General features: G+C 41.8%; 1 protein-coding gene and 1 long non-coding RNA gene across 37 annotated transcripts in view; one reads left to right on the top strand and one right to left on the bottom strand.

Moving 5' to 3' along the window:
- The first annotated feature begins 500 nt into the window (after window positions 1-500).
- LOC141775494 (uncharacterized) lies at window positions 501-22729 on the top strand. The gene is made up of 5 exons (XR_012595611.1): window positions 501-734; window positions 1695-1851; window positions 16690-16856; window positions 17742-17813; window positions 22506-22729. It is a non-coding gene; the product is annotated as an uncharacterized LOC141775494 (long non-coding RNA).
- LOC141775468 (protocadherin gamma-C5-like) overlaps window positions 17963-23226 on the bottom strand; it is a 227851-nt gene continuing 222587 nt past the window's right edge. For 30 of the 36 annotated variants that reach the window (XM_074648893.1, XM_074648879.1, XM_074648891.1 and 27 more), the window contains one exon: window positions 17963-20757. In XM_074648893.1, coding sequence (XP_074504994.1) covers window positions 20414-20757 — 344 coding nt within the window. In that variant the 3' untranslated portion in view covers window positions 17963-20413. The remainder of the gene's footprint in view (window positions 20758-23226) is intronic. The other 6 variants (XM_074648875.1, XM_074648883.1, XM_074648858.1 and 3 more) reach the window with 1 other exon arrangement.

Raw genomic sequence — 23226 nt, forward strand, 5'->3', positions numbered from 1 at the left:
ATTTTCCATGGCACCAGGGTTTCCAGAGACATTTTCCAACATTAATTGCCAGTGTTAGACTTGATCTCTCACATTAAGCTGTGTGTGAGAGGGAGAGAGAAGGAGGGCAGTTGAAGCCTTATGCTGATTTTCATCATTTGTGACCCCTCTCTATTTCTGTTACCACCCTTCTGTTACTAATGTTTATTTCCAGTATCTCCGTCTCTACAAATGCAATCACTAACATCTAAATTAGGGTGTAGCAAAACTCCCAAAAACACACAAAAAGACTAATTTCACCTTTTTATTTCTTAGGTTGATGCTTGTTTCAGCAAACAAACCTTCAGTCAGCCTAAGAAATACAATTTTTAAATGAGGCCAGAGTGCTGCTAACCTATTTTAGATGTGAATTTAACAGAGCACCCACTCACAAGGCCTGTTGAAAGAGGCTAGGACACAGGTCTGGAGGTTTGGGGGTATGACACATGCGCAGTGTAACTGAAGCTGACGACCAGATTTTACTGCGCATGTGTTGTCACATGTGTTGACAGCTCCTCTTTTCAGCCTCCTCAGTCATAACTTATTATCTTGATGATCTTTATTGTAATTTTACTCGGGTACAGTGAAATTGTGCTAATCTCCTCCATGCCAAGCCAGTAGAGGCCTGTTGTGGGAATACCCTGCTGTGTCATATTCGCAGATGCACGCCCGAAATAGCTGGAGAAGTTTCCCTGGCCTCAGCCTTCTTCTGTGAGGTGAGTTGATTTATTTCTTTGAACATCTTTCCTTCCACATCTCCTAAATCTTTCTGATGTTCTCTCTGACTGCATGCAACTTGTTCAGACTGAAACGTTTGCATCTGCTTTTTATTTACATCGGAAAAAGAAAAGCATCAATCATGTCCTGTGCACAGGTCAGTCTACATAAGTGAAGATGATAAACTTCACCCACTGTCAGAGTCAAGAAAGCTGTTTATTGGGCAATGAAACTCTGCAGGGAAAGCTGAACGAGGCCCTCTGTTTATTGATAATGTACCTCAGTGTGAGCATGGAGGGCTTTATTCCAAACGCTCTGAAACCCACGTGTTAGCTCTGTCTTTCAGAGGCTTATCCTATATATTGGTATCATATGAAACTAGATCAGTCATACTATACTATGACTTTTTTTCGACAAACTATAATATCCCTTTTTTCATTATTTCGACATACTATACTATGACTTTTTTTTATTTTTCGACATACTATTTAATTAATTTTTCTTTCTGACATTATATTATGACTTTTTTTTATTTTTCGACATACTATTTAATTAATTTTTCTTTCTGACACTATATTATGAAATTTTTTTATTTTTTCAACATACTATACTATGATTTTTTTTCGACATAGTATACTATGACTTGTTTTTCTTACTTTTTCGACATACTATATTATGCCTTTTTCTGAACATGCTATACTGTGACTTTTGTTAATTTTTTCGACATACTATACTTTGACTTTTTTCTATGACTATAACCCTAATCCTAACCCTATCCTATATAATGTATAACCCTAACCCTAACCCTATCCTATATAATGTATAACCCTAACCCTATCCTATATAATGTATAACCCTAACCCTATCCTATATAATGTATAACCCTAACCCTAACCCTATCCTATATAATGTATAACCCTAACCCTTTATTTCTTTTTCTAATATATTCACCTCTATAGCTGGTAGAGGATCCCTTCAACTTTGGCCGATGGACGTTACTGCTGGCTCCATGACCAGGTGCTCAAGGCAGTTGCGGAAACCACAGCCATTCAGTCAACCACAGGAACACCACCCCAGGAAGAAAAGCTGGAGGGAAGCCCTACCACAATGCCGACTGTCCACAGCCACTAAGAGTGGATCTTGGACAACAACTCAAATTCCCTGAACACATACAACATCACTGACGATGCATCCCAGCATAGTAGCAGTAGCAGTAAAACCAAATTTCCAATTTCTGTTGCATAACTCCCCACTTGTATCTCTGGTAAACCCTGGGAGGAGACGCTCGTATCACTCCACTGTCGGGCACCGGGCATCGATGTGAGGGTGGGGATCGGACCCTGCTCTGCCGCAGCCAGAACCGGGAACTTAGCAACCAAGCCACCAATGCCACACGCACATGGAACTGTTCTCTTCGTATATTTGACTTTGTCATTAGAAGTTAGACCTGTAAACAGACTGTGCCACATAAGGATCGTATAGCATGTCGAAAAAAAAGAAAAAGTCATAGTATAATATGAAGAAAAAATAAAAACGTTATAGTGTAGTATGGCGAAAAAAAGTCATAGTTTAGTATATCCCAAAAAAAAAAAATGTCATTGTATAGTATGTCGGAAAAATAAAAAAAAGTTATAGTATAGTATGAAGAAAAAAAGTCAGAGTATGTTGAAATTTTTTTTTAAATGTCATACTATAGTATGTCAAAAAAAAATCAGTATAGTATGTTGAAAAAATAAAGAAAAATCATACTATATTATGTTGAAAAAATAAAAGTCATAGCATAGTATTTCTAAAAAAAGTCATAGTATAATATGAAGAAAAAAAATCATAGTATAGTATGTCGAAAAAAGGTAATAGTATAATATGAAGAAAAAACAACAAAAAGTCATGGTATAGTATGTCGAAATAAATAAATGTCATAGGATGGTACATCGAACATTTTTTTTAAAGTTATTCTATTATATGTAGAAAAAATAAAAAAGTTATAGTATAGTATGTCGAAAAAATAAATAAGTCATAGTATAGTATGTCGAAAAAAAAGTCATAGTACAGTTTGCCAAACAAAGTCATAGTATTGTATGTCAAAAAAAATCATAGTATAGTATGTTGAAAAAAGTCATAGTATAGTAGGACTTTGTTCACACCAACAGCACTGTGGGAGTGGCTGAGAGCAGACTACCTGGCTGTTTCTATATGTGTGTGTCTTGTTGTTTCTTTGTTGAGTTTGTTTTTTCGACACATTTGCATCCCTGAGTAGCCTGTAGATGTGTTCTTATGTGGGTGTGTCTGAATGAGTTGTTACACTCATGCTTGTGACTGTGTTTACACACCTCATGTGGCTGTGTAAACATGTGAGCACATCCTGTTAACCACAGGGAGCTGTAAGAAGACCGAAAGCAAACTCACATTTTGTCTTTACTTTGATGTTCTATTGCACAGAAGTGTACACAAGAGTTCATGTCAGTGTCTGAAAGGGATGTCTTCTTGGTCATTGACTGTTCGTCAACAGCTGTCCATTAAAGGTCCTTCACTCACACTCTTATTATGGCTATGTTGTGTCATCCTGCTGTACTTAAACAAGGCTAAATTGTTTGTAAAAGTCACAGAAATAATAAGTGGTAAAGGTCAGGCAGACAAATGTGATTAAATAATAACAATGTCAGTACTGACTACAAGTGTGAAACAGGAAGCAGGCAACAGGTGTTGAAGGCAAAGTGTCTCACACTCTTACTTTTCACTGCGCTATATAAACAAAACATGCTTATTGCTAAATGTTGCAGTTGCACAAAATTTGCTATGAACACAATTTGTGTAGGACGCAGGGTTGCATAGATATCACCTGAAGAAGAATTATGCCAAGGGTTAAGGTTTGCGAGAAAGAAATAATATTTAGGTTTTGGTTGAGTTTAAGTGAACTGTTTGAAATACTGCTATTAGTATTAAGGTTTATTCTGTTTAAGGTCAGGTCAAAGATATAAGGGGTGATTTATCTATAATGATGTCTCATTACTATGAGTTTCAGGTCCTCCTGATTCCCAGACTCCCTCAGTCTCTTGTTGTGACATTCTGAGGAGTCGGGGGAGATTTGTATGCGTGTGTGTCTGCGTGTGTGTGTGTGTGTGTGTGTATGCCCTTATATGCGTGAAGGGGGTCTGCTGGAGAAAAGACGTCTGAACAAAGAAAGGGGGCAGTATAATTGGCTTCAGCACTGCCAGACGACACAATGACACAGCCATTGATAATGGAATGAGTTCCCGGGAGCTGCTGGCCAATGGCAGAGCAGGAGTCTGTTTTTCACAGCGTCTGATTGGTTGGCTGGGGGAGGCTGTCGGTCTCCAGGTAGCAAAGTGAACCTTGGAGCATATCTGCCACCCCTCTGCCTCCTGGAGGAGGGAGGGCGGGAGGGAGTGGTAGATGTGGAAGAGGAGATGTGACCTCTGTGGCGACTAGAAAAACAATTGATTTATATGCACACAGCATATTATCTTTTATATTCTGTATGTTTCCTCTCCCCCTGCTATTTCCTCATCCCTTACATCGGACTCTCTTTCTTTTCTTTTCCTCGGACTCAGAAGTTGTTTTTGTGTGTCTGTGTGTGTGTGTGTGTGTGTGTGTGTGTGTGCATTTCTCTGGCTGCCATTAGCACCCACATTGCCAGGGCTCTGAAATAAATGTGTTTCATTTGTCTTTAACTTGGCTGTACTCTCCACAGCTTCTCCCAGTCTCCATTTCTGAGAACTGTGGATTAAAGCCTCACTTCATTTGTTTGGATTGGCCATTTCTCAACTTCCCTGCCGCTTCAGGAGAGAAATACACACTACTGTGGCATTTAAACTCCAGAGAAACAGGGTTTGAGTGACTCCTGAAGAATGCAAAAAAAAGAAAAAAACAGCTTTAACTGTTTTTGAATGGTAGTACGTGTATGACTGCATATATATTTGAATATGTGCTGAATTTGTGTTTGTGTGCTTATTTGCATTATTTTTTTTTTATTTGCCTGCAAGTGAGGGCATGAATTTGCACGCCTGCTTCTTAGTGTGTGAATGTGTCTCTCCCTGCATCGGCCATCATATCTTAATAATATCCCCTTGATCAAATTACTCGGCTGCTTGTATAACACTCTTCATGTGACACACAATTAGCAGACAATTAACATGGGCCAGTGAATGTCAACCGATTGGCTGTGCCATCACACCGCTGAGTGACATCTCCATCATCACCGCGCTGACCGAATCGCCCTGAGGCACCAGGGAGCAGAGATAAAAACACTGTCTGCCCGTCTCATGCAGAAATCTGTGTCAGTCTGTCTGGCTCTCTGTCTCCATTATACAATCCTTTCTGTAGAGTTGCTTCAATATATGATTCTGTTTCTCCTTATATGTTCATTTATCCCGTCTCCCGCTTCCTCTATGCTCTCTTCTTCCTGGCTCCCTCCATTCCTTTGTTTCTGATTATCTGTCCGTCCCACATCTGCCTGTCATCATATTTTTCGGCTTATTTGTCATCCGTTTCCGTCTCGTTTGTGCGTTTGTTCATCTGGAAGTGAAGCATGTCTCGCACTAAAACAATGTGATGTGTGTCTACCGAGAAAACAGTCAGCATGTCCTGCATATCAGCATGAACTTCTGTGACGGCCAGTGTGTTGTGTGTGTGTGTGTGTGTGTGTGTCAGATCTAAAGACGCCCAACATAGAGAGACAACCTAAGCATTAAATCCCTTTAAAGAGCAGATGGGGCTTTTGTAAAGAGAATTGTGCATTATCTGAAACAGGCCTCTGTGTGGCTTTTGGAGGAAGTGTTTAAAAGTTTGAAAAGGGTTCATGTATTATCATCAGCAGAGGCTGAAGAAGTTAGGCCTGTTCTCTTTTTCAGCCTCGACCTCCTCACCTTTTCTTGCCTCCCTTTGCTTCTTCACATAATCATGCAAGCTAGCTTTTTCTTCTGCGGTAAACAAGCATGATAAAACTGTGAGAAACATCAGATCCAACATGTATTTATCCACCAACAGACCTGTTTATGTCGCCAATTTTTTGCTTAAGGCATGCTGATCTCCCTCTGCCCAAATTCACCATGAACCCCACAATCCTTGAACCACTTCAACACAAATGAATCCTGCCACCACCCTCGCAGCTCATCGTCTCTCTCGGGGGATGGATTTCTCCCCTAAATATGAGAGTGATTTAGAGAGAGGAGGGTCTGTCTGCTCTGCAGGCTGTGCTGAAGGCTGATGATGCAAACAGAATATCAATAAGCACCAAGGGGTCACACAACCACATGCATGAACATAGTGGTCTCCTCTCTCTCTCTCTCTCTCTCTCTCTCTCTCTCTCTCTCGCTCTCGCTCTCGCTCTCTCTCTCTCCTCACATGTATATTAAATAAATACTAAGGAAGAAGCACCTTGTTTGTTGGCAAATGCTCTTGTGGAGGTGTTGGACTCCGTAGCAGTAAGACAGTGTGGACACAACAAACCTGACAGTTTATAGTGACAGTTTGACAACCTATAGAGCCGTCTTTAGTGTTGTAATCTTACACTTGAGTGTAGTCCTGTACGTGCCACGGTTCCCTAATGTTGTTGATGGTCATGACAAGGTGTTTATGTGACCAAAGCTGACTGACGTAGGGTGTCTTTGTGTGTCAGTACATTGTAACATAAGTGTGCAGGATTGCAAGCCAATACATGCAGTCACACTTTCTGTCTCCAACTTTTTACTGAATTCAGTGGTGGAAGAATTATTCAGATCTTTTACTTGAGTAAAAGTAGTAATACTACAGTGTAAAAATACTCTGTTATAAGTCCTGCATTCAAGTAAAAGTATAAAATAGCCTAGTAGCATCAAAATATACTTAAATTACTAAAAGTAAAAGTATTTATTATGAAGAATGGCCCATTTCAGAATCATATAGGCCTATATAATATGTTATTTCCTTATAATTATTGATGCATTTATGTGTACATCACTGTAATGTTGCAGCTGGTAAAGGTGGAGCTAATTTTAAAGACTTTATATAGTATACTGCTGTGCTGGGTGGCTTATACTGTATATATTGATACAAAATATGAATAAACTAAATAACTAAAGCTTTAAAATATGTATTACTGTATGTAGTGAAGTAAGAAGTACAGTATTTGCCTCTGAGATGTAGTGGAGTAGAAGTATAAGGTAGCATAAAATTGAAATACGAAGTAAAGTACAAGTACAACAAAATTGTACTTAAAGGAACTCTATTGAATAATCAGAAATTGCTGTTGTTGTTAAAGTTAAGTCAGAAACAGTCAGAGTCCGGTTGCTCGTGTTCGAGCTCGCACTTCGTAGTCGACTCCATTTCTAACCGAACGTTAGCTATGGTTGCACACTGTTATACCCTGTAGCGGAGCTGAAAATAAAGGCACTCACAAGCGCGCATGACATCACATCTCTTGGATTTTCCAGGAAAAAAAGGCCCGGATTTTTCACATTAAAAGTCTACGACCTGTTCACACATTGGCAATAAAAAACGATTAAAAAAACTTACATACAGTCCCTTTAAGTACAGTACTTAAGTAAATGTACTTAGTTACATTCCACCATTGGCTGTATTTAGCAACAGTGACTGAAATGGAAGTAAAAAAAGACCCTTCACATAAGTGATCCTGGAGTGGTTTGTGCTGTTCTGTGGCTGATACTGAATGTTTGTGGTTCTTAAAAGAAGAAAGTAATGATTGTGTCCCGGCTTCTCCTTTAAGAGCTTTGTTGTGTTGGGATAAACCACATGTTCTCTAGGGCCTTTCTCAGATGGACAGATAAATAAAGTCTATTGATGAGTCAAAAACTGGCACAAACTGTGGTGGTGCAGTAGACGATGACTGATACCACTGATGTGAGGACTTAAAAGTGACGCTGGTATCCACGTGGAACCCTTGAGGCGTCTGTGTCTGTCTTGAGTAGTCAGGCTCTAATCACAAGGGTCTGAGCCCCTGACCCCTTTGATGAGATCAGCCCTTTGTGTTTACTGTATGTTAATGTGTCAATGTGCACACACACTCTCGTGGTGCATGTTGTTTTTAGGTTCAGTTTGTTATCAGTGGTTACAATTTCATGTCATTGTGGAAGGAGGGATAGAAATTGAGTTTCTTTTTTCTTGTGTGTGTCTTTAAGTGTGTCTGCTCCTCCCTCGTGCCCTCTATCTGTCTGTACACATTGATGGAGGTAGAGCAGTTGTCAGTCAATTGACCCACATTAACTGAGCCTGCAGCAGTCTGATTTCCTCTGGGGGCAATAAATATCTGGGTGTGGTCTATATGTGTGTGTGTATGAGGTTGTGCGTGCATGCATGCATGTCTTGCAAGCATGTCTACGTTTGTGTGTGTGTGTGCGTATGTGTCCTACATAACGTATAACCCCGTCTCAAGAGGGTGAATGTGGGGTGAAGATAACAAGCCTAAACAGTGACATTTAGAGGTTGAATAGAGAAGATTTGAACAGATACAGATATTTAAACCTCCCAAATTGCTTTTGGTCAAAAACCTAAAAATGTAGACAAGTTTAATTTTGAGGAATCTGAGTAGTGATTCTCTTCAAGTGCCTTCTTTAGTGACAGTCTCTAAATTCTTGCTGATTATTATGAGTGCATATGTTCACATTTGTCATGTTGACCTTTGTGACCTACATGAAAACCAACATGGACACTAGGGCTGCACAATTAATCAAAATTTTCAAATCGCAGGATACGGAGGAAATCACTTTATTTGTTAAAGGTAAATGTCAAAATACCATTTTAAATGAATTATTTGTCGTGCTGCAGAGATGTCCTATAGCCTGCACATCATATTCTACAGACTTAAGAAAACATCTTTGTTTGGTAATATATGTTTGAATATGTTTTTCAATGAAAATGAGATTAACGATGTAAAAAATATCATTCCCTCTAATATCGCAAATCGTATCGCAATTGCAATATCAGTCAAAATAATCACAATTAGATATTTTTTCAAAATCGTGCAGCCCTAACGGACACACACTTACTCCTTCTTTAGTAGTTGATTAATCCACGGAGAACAATGACAACAATTTTAATAATAGATTAATTGTCATCTATCTTGCAAAAATGGCAAACATTTTCAGGTTCCCGTCTCTCAGATTTGCGGCTTTGCTCTTTTATATTTTTCAATAAGTTGGTCAGACAAAACAAGCTATTTAAAGACTTTCTTTCTGTGGAATTGTGATGGGAATTTTTCATTATTTGCTAAAATTTTATAGACAAAATCGAAAAATCAAAAAAAAAATCAAGCGATTGATAATGACAATAATTCACAGTTGCAGGCCTATATTAGAGCAGATGTTCTGGCTTATTCTATATGTGAGGGATAAGAAACAAACTCGGAACAAAGGATCAGAAAAGGGGTTTAGGGGAGAAACTGCAAAGTAATGATGAAGTTGGCACACACTGGGAGTGTCTGGTTCTGAGCCAGTGCACATCTTTTATTATCTGTAAACTCAAAATTTCCAAATACACAAACTCATTTGCAGGATAATCGCCATTTTTCTCCTGATGTGCGATAATAAACTGCTGAGGGTGAGGAACAGACTCGCACTGCCAACCCTCAAAAATACCCCCACCATGCCTATTAGAGGCGATGACATCACTCCTTTGCCTGGTAACCATGGTTACACGCACCTCCTGCTGGCAAAAATCAGCACCCATACCCGGCTTTCCTTGATTTTCCTTTTCCTCCCTGCCTGTCTGTCTCGTCTGCTTTCCTCACCTCTCTGTCTGCTCTAACTCGCTTTGTTTCCTCTCTCTCTTGTCTCTCATCTTTCCCCCGTCATATTTCTTATTTTTTTCAACGACCCCCCCCTCTATGCTTTCCCTTCTTTCTTTCCCCGTCTATTCCCTACTGCTTGCTCTTTCTCACAACATGCTGGGCTTAACATATTTTGTGTTCAAGCTTTAATGGTTCTCTCCTCCTCTGTTTTACCTTAAAATGGAGGCTGAGGTGGCATTACCAGAGGAAAGATAAAAACAAAGACAAAGACAGAGCAGAGGTAGATGACCTACATAGACAAAGGAAGCACATGTATGTGAACGTGCTATAGCTGCAGCTGAAGAGACAGTGCATTTTAAACAGAGGGCAATAACACAATGGATGTTACTCAGTCAGGCATAAAATAGGGATTGCAGCAGAGGCGATGAGAAGAAAAGATCAGGCCTGTAAACAACGTCTGAAGTGAGATTGGTGGACAGTTACAGCTGGACCGTGCACGCTGCATGAGTCACCGCTCTATACTGATAGCGTAAAGGACAGAGGGGTCAAGTGCTGCATTAAAATCTATTCCAGAGCCATAGTTCCTGCAGAAAGGAAGGGTAAAGTGCTGCGACTTCCCGTTCGGAAAAGCTACATCCCAGAAGCAGCCACTGTAAAGAAGTACATGGGGACAGGGGCAGTGCACTGCATTACAATCCATTTTGCAGACAGGCTGAGTGGGTGGGGGGTAAAAGAGGAGTATTAAGAGGCATTGTGGAGCTGTATTATAGTAAGCAGCTTACAGTCCCTGTGCCGGGCTGCTTCTTTATGTGGGGAGGGGCAGAGAAAGGACAAAGAGGCGACAGAGGAGGAGACCAGGAGAGACCAGAGCTGGCAGGGAGGGCAGGGAGGGCAGGCAGACGGGGAGACATCTTGGTGTCCTCCCCTGTTGAGAGGTGTTTTTTGTCTCTCTTTCCCAAAATCACCAAACCTCTCTCTCGTTTTCCTTTTGTCTTCTGCTTATCTCTAACCAACATTTATTATTTGTACTTTTTCCTGTTTCCTCCCCCTCTTCATGTCATTCTCTATCACCTCCTAGTGATCTTCTCCCTGTGATGCTAACATGTCTCCCCCCTGTTGCTACATGTTACCAGGGAGGTAATCACTGCCACCACCATCCCTCTCCACCACCAACTGAGTCAGAGAGAGGAGGGGAGGAAAGTGGGGGACGGATGGTAGAGGTTGCCATGGAAACTGGGAGTCTGTTGCTCGGCCGACATCATCTGTTGTTGCTCGGTGCGGAGCGGGCACATGAATATTTGAGCTTTATGGACACGGACAGACGAGTGACACAAACTGCTCTGTGAACCTCCACCGCCACCTCAGGTGGAAAATACAGAGAGGTCACTAAAGGGGGAGAAGAGGGAAGGCAGGGAAGGGATGGATGGATGGATGGATGGATGGAGGAAAGGCGGGGTAGCAAAGACAGACTGACAGACCTCCATTTTATCTAGGACAGCAGAGAGTGTCTGGCGATCTGGGTTAGCAAAAGCGAGATGAGGAAATGGATGTAGGGACAATAATAGAAAAGAATGGAAGAAATGAAAGGAGCGTGACCACATAAATGAGTTTTATGTGAGAGCAGATGATGGGAGGCGGAGAACAAAGAGAAAGATGGGAGGGAGGGCCGGTGACGTGCATGAGAGCAGTAAATTAGGGCACTGGAGCTTGTTTTTCCTCTTTCTTCCCTCCTCCTTTTTTCCTCCTCATTTCTCAAAACGTCCTGCAGTATTTTCTAATTAATCCTCTCTGAGGGTTGTTTCCTGCCTGCTGTTGATACACATTCACACTCATGCAAACAAGCTAGTCATGATTCATGCAGATTTCCAAATGAGACTGTGAATTGACTTGGGAAGTTTAATTGTGCACAGTCTGACTGCACTGCGTCAAAAAGTACAGAAACTAGAACAAATATGGCTCATGTGTTTGTATCCTCACCAGCTTACCGCTCTGTGTCATGAGGCTTCCTATGGATTTTCTTGCACTCTTAGTTTATATAATAGATGCTAGAACGGGCCTCATGTAGTAGGAATGTGTATCTTTCCTTCTTTATTTGTTATAATGATCAGTTTAAACCTCTGATATGTCTTGTATTTGAGTATTTCCCACGGTCCAAGAGTAAATTCCCAGCTTTGTTAGTGCTCTCCACTGCTGATGGGTTTAACACCTGACCCATAGGTCCTGGCCTGCACTGGAGTTCCTTATATCCCAACAACACTGCTGTAATCCAGACCACTGCCAGAATGTGAGATATGGCTCTTAAAATATTCCCATGGCCCCCGTTTTTGAATTCAGATGTGTTTAGGCCCAGTTTGTTGTTCCCTAATGTTTCACAAATATGCAACTTTCTCATGTAATCTCCGGTTGTTCCTGGAACCATTATTGCTTGATTCAGTTTTGATGTCAGCCTTGATTGTGGTTATATATCTGTTCATTCCAGACATTTGTGGAGTTTATAATAATGAGGAACATGGGGCAAGAAATACTGGCACATTGCTATCCCGTTCCCAGTTCTACTTTAACTCCACGTGGGCATAGAAAGGTTTTGACCACTGCACAAATGGTCTTTCTCACATTGTCAAGACCAATTAAAGGAATGAGAGTGAGATAGCAGTGTGCTGGTATTTTTTTTCATCTTTTTGGGCAGATTATTGTTACCTAACATCTGCATAATATTTCCTCTTGGAGTGGCGGGGTCTTACATGCACATAGTTTCTGCCAAAAGTAGAACAATAGTGGTTATTTCACATGAGATATTTCTGTATTTGTCCTTTGTCTGTGCTCCTCTCACTTGTTCAGGAGGGTGTGGTGCTCTGCTGGAGAATACTTAGAAGAATAGTTTTGGGGAAATACGCTTATTTGCTTTTTGCTGAGAGAAGATTGATACCACTTTCATGTTTGTGCATGAAGTAGCCTATAAGGAGCTTGATCCAGGAGGTGATTAGCTTAGCTTAGCATAAAGACTGGAAACAGGGGGAAACCGCTAGCCTGCTCTGTCCATAGTTAAGCAATCTGCCAACCAGCACGTTTAAAACTCAGGTAACACATTATATCTCATTTGTTTAATCTGTACACAAACAGAAATTTAAATAAAGACAAGCTGTGGTTTTAATGGGTGATACATGCTGTAACTATTTCTTGGCAAACAGTGACTTCCTGGAGTCTTGTCAATATAAGGTTGTCACGCAACTACTGCCCTTCAAGAAATTCTTACAGCACGTAACTTCCTATAAAACCACTACATTTCTGTTTATGTACTGATTAAACAAAGAAGGTATAACATTAGTGAGCTTTAGAGGTGCTGGTAGGGGGATTTGGACAGAACCTTGAGAGCTGTTTCCCTCTTCCTCCAGTCTGCCTCCCGACCCCCGCTTCATACTTAAGCAGACATTTTGGGGATATTGGCGTTCTCATGTAACTCGTGGCAACAAAGTAAATAAGTGTATTTCCAGCCTGTTCTTATTCCCAGGGTGTCAAATACCGAGGCTTTGTCATGGCGTGTGATACCGCCGCACATGGCACCCTTTAGCCCCAGTATGAGACGCACCAGGCTTTCCAATAACTGCAATGTAAACCCATCCGCTGCAACAGTAAACGCTCAGAGAAAGTGCTGTGGTGATGTAGTTTAAAGAGCGAAAAGACACATGGGCGGGTGGGAGGTTAGGTGGATGGGTCCAACAAAGACAAGGCTTTCATCCAGGAGAGCACTGTTCATGTCCCGGGTGTGTAGTTTCACTCCTACGTTACAGTCAGCTGTAATTTTCACTTTACAAACGTAGTTTTAAGCCCAACCATGTAATTTTTTCTTAAACCTAAGTGGTTATGTTGCCTAAACCTAAAGTGACACCAAGGGGCAAGTGACAAAACTGCCGTATATGAGGAGTTGGGATGAGAATGTGTTGGTATTTCCCAAAATGTCGAACGATTTCTTTGAGATATTAAATCAGATTTTAAGGTGATTAAAAGCGCTGATGGTTGTACAGTCTACAATGTTTGTGTTTTTGGAATTATATGACTTACATTTAGTGTGTATTGTAAGTTTTCTTTTCATGATGGCAGTTATTTTGTCAGAGTGGCTGAAGATTTTTCAAATGATGAATATCTTTTTTTTTTTGAGAATCTTCCTTATCTCAACCCCTGCATCTGGTTCCTTTTATCAAACAGCCAGCTGAATATGTAATAATAGTATAAACGCAGTTGTATGTTCAAGATGGTCTCCCCTCAGAATTTGCATTCCAGCTTCCCGTATCAGACAGGGGTGTGTTGGTTCAGGGAAAGGAGAGGAGTGGGAAGGGGAGAGAGCGGAGAGGAAAGGAGCTTGATGGTGCACGCTTATTAGCCTGAAATATCCATGCAGCAGCTGCACCATTTCCGCGGCAACACCTGTCACCATGGCGCTGAGTTGTCGACATGCCTCTGTGTCAGAGTCTGCATGTCTGAGGCGCTGCACATTCACAGCGTGTCCGACTTCTGAGAACACACACTTACTTCCCCAGCTAATATCTTGGCATGTACAGAATCTCATACATGCAGCACAGCATCCTCATATGCATTGGTGCTAACATGTAGCCACACAAACACACACCTCTATAGCTTCTTTGTTGCATCCTTACATAAACAATTCTCCGCTTTCCTCCCCGCTCCCTGCTCCCTCCATTCCTTCTCTAGTCGCTCAGATGGGGAATTTTGCGTTTCCATGACAACCACAGTGGTGGAGGAAACGGATTAGATACTCTGCACTGTCTGTGCTGGGGGTGTGGTAGCTGCATGTGTGTGAGCGCTGTATAGGGGGGAGGGGGTGCTTATGGGGTATACGGCTTGTAAAGAGGGATTGGGGTTATGGTTGAGTGTAGTTTGTGTATATACAGTATGTGTGAGTGTTGGAGTGGGGAGGCAGGGTGGGGGTAGGAGATGCCCTCAAACCACATTGCACCAGATGGAAGCTTTTGATCCCCCACACATTGTTCTATCTTGGCGAGTCAACAGAAACCAAAATTTGCTCTTCATTTTGTGTTTTCTGCCTATTACCTGTGAGTAGATCATTTGTTTTGCACACTTGAGCCATGACTTGACACTTCTTCCTCTCATCTTCTAACCTCACTGCAGCAAAATCATAACGAGAACAATTAACCCTGCTTTCTCTGTCACCCTAAATTCAACTCCCACTATCCCTCAGTCTGTCTTTCCCCCTTCATTCCTGTCTCCCCATCTCCCCCCTGTCTGATTTCCATCCTCCCAGCTGAGAAAACAGGCGCGAGAGCTCTTGGCAGAGATGAGGAGAGAGAGGGAGAGAGTAGAGAGGGGGCTTTTCAGATGAAGAGAAAAAGGGTTTGCAGCTTTGAAAGGGAGCATTGTGTTGTTCTTCCACATTGCTACAGCTCCATCGCTGTGATTTAGTCGAGCCAGCAGCCAGCACATTACTGTGTCTCTTTAAATCAGGGTGCTGTTAGCCTTAGCAACGTTCAGGCTCCAGTGCTCCAATGCTCCTGTTCAATGGCCTCCTCCTCTTCTATCAGCCAAAGACCACTGAACTCCCTGTTAAGTCTGCCTGATGGGCACATTCCTCTCTGCTGAAATAACACAGGAAAACCGGCCTTTTGGAAATTATGTAAGAAATATGTTAAATAGGCTACTGTGTGTTTCGTTTTGTTGTCGTGCAGGACAGTCTGGGTGTATTTTTGGAGCTGGCTGAGTGTGCCAGCAGAGAGAAATATCCCTTTCCTATTCTCTCCCTGTTCATTTTTTATAAGGAATATCAATCCAGTCTCTTTTTCTGTCTCTGCACTGCTGAAGAGAAGAACATTAACTCACTGCTGTCTGTTTCTGGGTCTCTGAAACTATCAGATGTAATCTCCACTAAGTGTGTCATTTGGATTTAGGCCCTGCTTAACTTGACTGTGGCGCTGTAATATACATTTCATCTCCCTGGCAAAGTTCAGATTAAGCTGGTCTTTATCCCTGCTGTGTTTCCAGTGTGCATATCCACAGAGCAGTGCTCTGTCCTCCAACATGTGGTGACCCAACACACTGCAGAGACAGCTGCAGGATGGGAGGAAGGAGGGGGGTGGGGGGGGGGGGGGGGGGGGGGGGGGGGGGGGGGCAGGGAAGGAAGAAGAGAGGAAGTCAGAAGGGGAGGATGAGGGGGAGGGTTCCTTCCTTTCGAGGGAGAGGGAAAAAAAAGAGTAGAAGAGGCGCGTAAACTTACTTCCTGCCCCGCCACAAGCAGCCCTGTTACGTCACATCCTGTTCTTTCCTTACATGAATCAGATGTGATCCTCGCTGTCCTGAAATGAGATCCTTGTTTCCTCTCGCTGGTCCTGCCTGGCCAGGAAATGCAGCTTTGCTCCACTTTCTGCTCCAATACTACAAATTAGAGTACATTTGATTACGAGACTATTCAAGACATTTGCTTTTAAGCATGTTTGTTTGTGTGTTTGAAAGTCTGACTTCTTCACAGACTCATTGACTGACCACAGTGTATAAGTGTGCCTATTTACGTGTACATGTGTCACACTCAGGATGTGATGATGCCTGCTATTCTCTCTCATATCCAGGCTGTCTGACTAATGTTATTATCGCTCACAGGCAGACCATTGTCAAGTTCCAGTCTGCTACTGCTTCCCCTCTTTGGTCAACCCTGCTACACATCACTGGTTTGAAAGTTGTGTGACTGTGTGTGTCACACACACCATTGTGCATATCTCTGTGTGTATAATCAGAAGGAATGTGCTTAATTAAGCGAGATAGGGTGGAGGGGGGGCGGTAACGGGGGCAATAAAAGAACAATCTCGCCATTCTGCTGGGTCTCCCCTCCAGGAAATGGATGACACATGGGGACAGTGAGGACAGCAGGAGTCTCTGTGAGTCACAGGATGACAAACATTAGCTGACAGAGTAACTCTGAAGCTATTGTAAAGCTTTATATATGCGTAAGGTACCCATGTGTACAATTTCCTTTGATTGTTTCCATCTCAAATGGAAGCTCATACTGTGCAGATCTCCAGTAAATCAAAGTGGGACAAACCCACATGGCGTTATTACCTCTGACTCATCCGCTGTGTGTCTGTGTGTGGGATGATGTATCTCCGCCCGGCTCTGCCATGTTTCCTGCATATGTCCCTCTCGGAGTTGCCAGGTTTGACTAATGGCTGAATATGTTTGTCTTCCTGCAGGTCATTCAGCTCAGCCAGGCCCCCGAGCTGAGCCAATAATGGCCAATGCATGGATTTGTAATGAAGATGTGGAGAACAGAGAAAAGCATCCAGCGAGCGGCTGGGGCTGACAGTTGCCGTGGCAACCACGTATAACACAGTGAGAGAAGGGGTGCCGGCCATTTTGAGTAAGTGAGTCTGCAGTGTTTGATGTTGGAACGCTGCTGTGTGAATTAACTGGATTGTCACGTTAAAAATGTTTTATGTAATCTTAAAGAAGGATTAATAAAATATATATTTGTGTTTGAAAACTACTAAATGGGGACTTTTCAATGAATGAAATCCTTTTTAAGTTATTCTCTCATAGCTTCTGGTCTTGTGCAATGTTCAGGCAGTAACCCTTAGAACAAAATGCATTAGCGTTAGAATGGATGCCACGGCTGATTCATGAACACTCGCATCATCTCCATCCCTCCTTCCATCCCCCCCAACATCTGCAGCAGTGAGTTAAAGCCTGCTCCTTTTGTTTTGCTTGGTGACGTCCCATGGGCTATTTATAGGGACTGTGTTATTGTGTAAGACCTTGTGAAAGGCACAAAGCGGGCTGCCATGTTCCCTGTAATGGCCCCAGGATCTGAGAGAGGAAAGCTAAAGAACATGTGGTTCTAGTAAGATGAGCTGGAGGAGGAGACAGTGAGTTTAGGAGGAATGAGCTGTATGAATGTTTTTACTTTGATACTTCTCTCAATGGCTCGTTACCATTCATCCATTCTCTATATTTAGACAAGAGTAGACATCACACAATATAAGGTCAGGTGTTGTGCTATTTTACGTTACATCTATTGTATAAATCACCACTCTGAGGACAAAACAGAAGCGTCTTTAAGGTCTTATCTGTACTACCAGGTTTTCATCACCACAAGTGTCCCAATTAATTACTCCCATTTATCATGTGACGAGTGAACAGTAGTTAAAAAAGGGTGCCCAGTCCATGTGAATTTAACTGGAAATAATATTATGTGACCTCATTTTGTCTTCTTTCTACTCACTTTTTATCTGCCACGGCCATAAAGAACAGCTAAAATGGACCGGGGATAGAGCAAAGCATCCTTGGAAACATTAGGAGAGCTGCAATCCTGCTGAACGTGAGTCACACAGACAAAAAGCACACTACATGTTACATGCATTTCACAGGTGAGTCTCATGAGTTAATAGGATTAGAATGATTGATTAAATCACTCAAACTGTATGACAATTATACATTTAAGCATAAAACAAACAACACACACAAGTATTTTTAAATGATTTCAGAATCTTTTTATTTGAAATGTCAGTGTTCAAGAGAAAATAAAACAGCAATATAAATATTAGCATAAAAATAAGAGAGTAACACAGGGGTATAGCGTGGGGGCTAAGCATTTGATAAGAAAGATAATACAGCAGAATAGAATAGTATTAATTCAGCAGCGGACGGACTTACACATATATAATATTTATAATCATTTGTTCATATGGACAGAAAGAGAATGAGAGGCATTCTTTCACAAATGCACAAGATAAAATCACCGCAAAAGAACATTAAGAGGTTACAGAAGGATAGAAACATTTCCATATTTTTTTTTTTGTTTTGTTTCTTTTCAGGGTGATAAAAGATAGTAGAGAGAAAATGAACACAAAAATATGCGTAACACATATCACAAGTTAACTAGTCTACGTGTGTCACTTTGTTTACTTACCTAAAGTTGTCTTTAATTCATTTATTTACACTGAAGAGTTAGTTGGCTTCCATGGTGCTTAGTTACTACATTGCAACACAAACTGTTGAAGAACATCTCAGATTTTTATTCGTTATTGATTCTTTTTTTTTTTTTCAAACTGTGGTTTTCTTATTTTTCTTGAAAAACAAAATGCAACACATTCCAGTAGTAAGCCACGCCTTGTCGAGAGGGACTTCTGTTTTGAAAATGTTGGACGTGGTCCCTACTATACAAACAACTGGCTCATACCATCGACAGGACTTGTGTTTATTTACAGTGGGGAAGAGCCTCACAGGACCAGGGAGTGGAGGGGAGAGGTGAGTGGTGGAGAGGCTAAGGTTTCCCATTCATTTCAATGGCGGAGGGATATTTCAAAGGGCTCTCGAGTGGTATCTCCTCACCAACAGGGACAGCTGTGCTTGGCTCTGTTGACCGCTACCTGGGTCAGTGCATTAGAGAAAGTTTAAGGGGTGGGCAGGTCAACAGTGGTTCCTCTGTACATTCAGTGGGTAGAGCCAAGGTTGTTTAACACCCCCCTGGTTGATATAATGGTGCCACCTCAGTCTGTGGACCCCTCACCTCACCCCCTCCACTCCCCCTGACCCAGCCTGCAAGCTGCCTTTTCTCATGCAGTTGTATCTGGCCAGAGGCCTGACAGACAGATGGATGGCAAAGTAAAGACTTCATATCTTATACAAACAATTCCTCTATGCTATCGAATCATTATCTCCCAAAGAAAAAAAAACATGTTACTGTGTCACATCAAGAAGTTCTTCAACACTTCAGGATAGTGAGGGGTAATACTCCGTTGAGGCCCTAGAGGCCTGCAAAGTGTCTAGAGACTCCTAAGCACTTAAGTTTACCACATCTAGGCATTTCCCTAAAGACCGAAGTGATTACTACCCCTACATCATCTCATCCTCAGAATACGAACAGTGCATTTCTCTTTGTTTGGCTCTCAACGTGGGGTAGTGAGTGAGGGGAGGACACAAGCTGGGTGTGAGGAGGGGAGGGCAGAGGGTGCAGGCCAGCAGGACATGTCTGTGCCCATCTGGAGGTGTTATACAAGAAGCCAGTCCCTGCTGCTATACCACCTGCATGGACAGCCTGGCCCGTGACTCCAGGACACAACACCATGCCACCCCACCCTCTGCCAGCCCTTCCACTGGGTGCATGCTCAGGTCATAAAAATATCAGGAGATTAAAATCCTATTTTTTTTTAAACTATGATTACAAAAGTAATTTTCATTTTGTGTCAAGTAAATGCTACATGTGCATTATATTGACCTGCGATTGGAGGGAGGATAAACAGATTCAGGATGTCCTCCTCTTTGCTTTTGCAATGCATAGTTTGCAACTCTAAACTAGTATATGTGGTTTGAACCTTAAAGAGCATGCAGAAGAGTTTGTAATACCTGTCGAACAACAGCCTTATATCCACAGGACTTATGTTTTAAGACCCTGCAAGGCTGACCCTATATAGGAATCTAATGGATGGCAACTAGCGTACTTTACAATAGCTGACTTTCCACCTCAGGGAAAGAGCACAAAAAATCCAACATGAAAGACATTAACATTTCATCTCTGAATACATCACTGCGTATAGCCTTGTCACCCCAGCAAGGTTCCTTACACTGAATCTCTTTGTCCAAGTTCATTTGATTTTGCCAAAAGAAAAAAAAAAAATCACAATAACCCCCCATACCCTGCCAAAATTATCTACCGACAAATATTATGTGAGCAACACTAGACCTTTAGCACAGCACAAGTTATCAACACCAACACCAGCCTTCAGCACATTCAAGACACTTTCAAAGAACCATCGACATCTATCCAACGTCCATGTGGTCAGAAGTGATTTGCTGTCATTATTTAGACCGTGGCTAACATGAGTGAACGCAGAGCAGTAAGATACCTAATGGGGGGGTATGGAGGGTCTCATCAGATCAGGCCGGGTTCATCATTCCTCCACTTCTCTTCATCCAAATCTACTTCTTCTCCTTCTTGGTGGACTTCTTCTTGGAGGCAGGGGTCTGAGCAGCCTTGGGGGGCTCGGCCTGGGCCATAATCTGGGGCGGGGGCAGCGCCTGCTGGGCCGCCTGCTGGGCCGTGGCCTGCTGCTGCTGCTGCTGCTGCTGCTGCTGCTGCTGCTGTTGCTGCTGCTGCTGCTGCTGCTGCTGCTGCTGGGGGTTGGAGGTGAGGGTGGCCGTGCTACCGGGGATGTAGACGTTCTGGCGATAGTCGGGCACGTGCTGCAGGGTGAACTGGGGGCTGTAGCGGGTGCTCAGGCCCATGGTGCCGGGTCCCAGGGTGGCCGTAGCCTCGCTCACTTCTGGGGGGAAGAGAGACAGAGTGGGGGAATGAGGGGTGAGGGGTGAGGAGGGAGAGGAGAGAGGGATGAAACTTGTTAGACAGGAAGTTGAAAGGTTTTGTGTGACAATGTTATATTAAAAGGTACAGTCTTAGAGTTAGTACAGGATTAGGTGGCATTTAGTGGTGTGGTTGCAGATTGCAACGTGAGCCGCTGAGTGCAAAACCATAGTAACGCCATTCGCCTCGCTTAGAGACTGTCCTTAATAACCGTCCATAATAACACTACTTAAAGAGCAACGGAAGTCAGACGATGGCTGGCGGTACCACGGTTTTGCACTTTGCAACTCATGTTACCGCAGTTTCACAAGTGTGTCGGTAAACTACTGTGGCTTTCAGGTGACGTAAAAATGCTAAAGGCTCTCTCTAAAGCCAGTGTTTGGTTTCTCCATTCTGGGCTACTGTAGAAACATGGCGGAGCAACATGGCGGACTCTGATATGAAGGACTCATTCTAAGCTAACGAAAACACGATTCTTAATTTCAGGTGATTATACACACTTTAGGTTTACTTATTATTAGTAATGCTATAATTTGTTATTTCAACAGTTTATTGTTGCACACAACATTTTATATTCTATACTATAAGTATTTATTAATGATTACGAAATTAATTGGAAACCTTTAAGAAATTGCTTGTAAAACATCTATAAACATTACAGAGATAGATGAACCAGATATTTATAACAATTTGTTAATAGTTAATAATTGGTTTGTAAACCATCTGTGAACATTATTTGGATGGCCATTATAAAGTTGCAACTGATAATTATAATGTATATATTGTATAATGGTTAATAAATACTTTGTACAGCATCTATAAACATTATTTAGATAGTTAATACTTTGTCAATGGTTATTAATTGTTTTCTGGTCCATCTATCTATGTAATTTTATAGATGTTTTACAAACGATTTCTTAAAGGTTTACAAATCATGTGGTTATCACTAACAAATACTTAATATAGTATACGAAATGTGTGCAACAATAAACTGCTAATAAATACTAATGTAATCAGAATGTAATTTTTTTTGTCTCCAATTTATAAAGTAATTATTTCATATTGCACAAACTAATGATACAATTACAAGTTTAATGTTTGCTAACAGTAAAACAACTATTAACTAAGTTTAAATAACTATCAATTTATTATTTATTTACCTCCATCTCTGCTAATAGATACCCAGAAATGTTACACACTGTTCCTTTAAAGGAGTGAAATGAAAATAGGTAAAAAAAAAAGCAGATTAAACCAAGAGATATGATAGTTGATTGAAGGGAGATTCTGTGTGAACCTTATATTTGATTTACGTAGAAAGGTAGAAAGCGCATGTGTGCGCGCATGACGTACTAGCAGCTCAGCTCATAATTCTCCCACAGCCCCTGCATTGCAGAGCCAGAGACACAAACGCTCCCTCCCCCATCCTGTAGTTCTTCTCAGCCGACATAAACACTGCATGCACACGAAAACTGTCGTGCTGTTAACTGGCTTCCAGAAAGCCAAAGGAAATACATTTTTTAATAATCTTTCTATCTGCTCTCACACAGTGCTTTGTTAATCGATTGCTGGATTGCTCCTGCGCTGGTCTTATCAACACAGTGACTGTAAGTACAGAGCAGAGATGATCAGTATTTAACACAGGCACTATTTTGTCTTTCCTTCCTGATGGCACTAACTGTTCATTCTGTCTAACTTTATGCTGACTTGCAGGTTACCACTATGCCCAAGACAGAGCCTTTTCTCTTTGCGTCTCTCTGTTCACTACGATGGAAAAATTCCACACCACGTCCGGTGCAGTGTCCAAGAGGGGGGAGGGTGTGATTGTGTGTGTGTGTGGAGAAGGAGGGAAATGTGATGTGTCGCTGGTTTCAATAACAGTGGAAACAATTACTTGAGTCTATTTGGCAATAAATCATGTCAAGTTTGTACCTCCATCATTTCAGCATATTTTGTGTTTGACTCTCACTATATTCAGTGTTGCTCAGCCTGCTTTCAAGGCCAATTGTATGTGTATTTTTCCATGTTATTACTAAAGGCTTCCACAGTAAAAGCCCAAAGATGAATCACTGTGTGTCCCCTCAGTGCTGGTTAGGCAGTCACTGCAGGAACAGAGAAATAGGGCAGTAGAAGGAGGACATGTTGTGCAATATGGGAATCTTTAGTTATGTATGAGCCTAAAGGTTGTATATTACATAACTTTTCATGTAGCTCTAAAGAGCTCAACAGTGACTACCCACTTTTTGAACAGCTCTGGTTACGGAAGTGAATATCCCATTCATTTACTCCATTGACATTTCAGAAAATTCTTATATAAAGAGTTTTAAGCATGGAACCAACCCCACCAGCGACGAGATGAATCCTGATCATAAAACATTTGATTCGGAGCAAAACAAACATTGGAAAATGGTAAAAGGTACAAGATTGTGAACTA

This window comes from Sebastes fasciatus, chromosome 10 (genome assembly GCF_043250625.1).
Source record: "Sebastes fasciatus isolate fSebFas1 chromosome 10, fSebFas1.pri, whole genome shotgun sequence".
In the NCBI taxonomy this organism is placed as follows: domain Eukaryota; kingdom Metazoa; phylum Chordata; class Actinopteri; order Perciformes; family Sebastidae; genus Sebastes; species Sebastes fasciatus.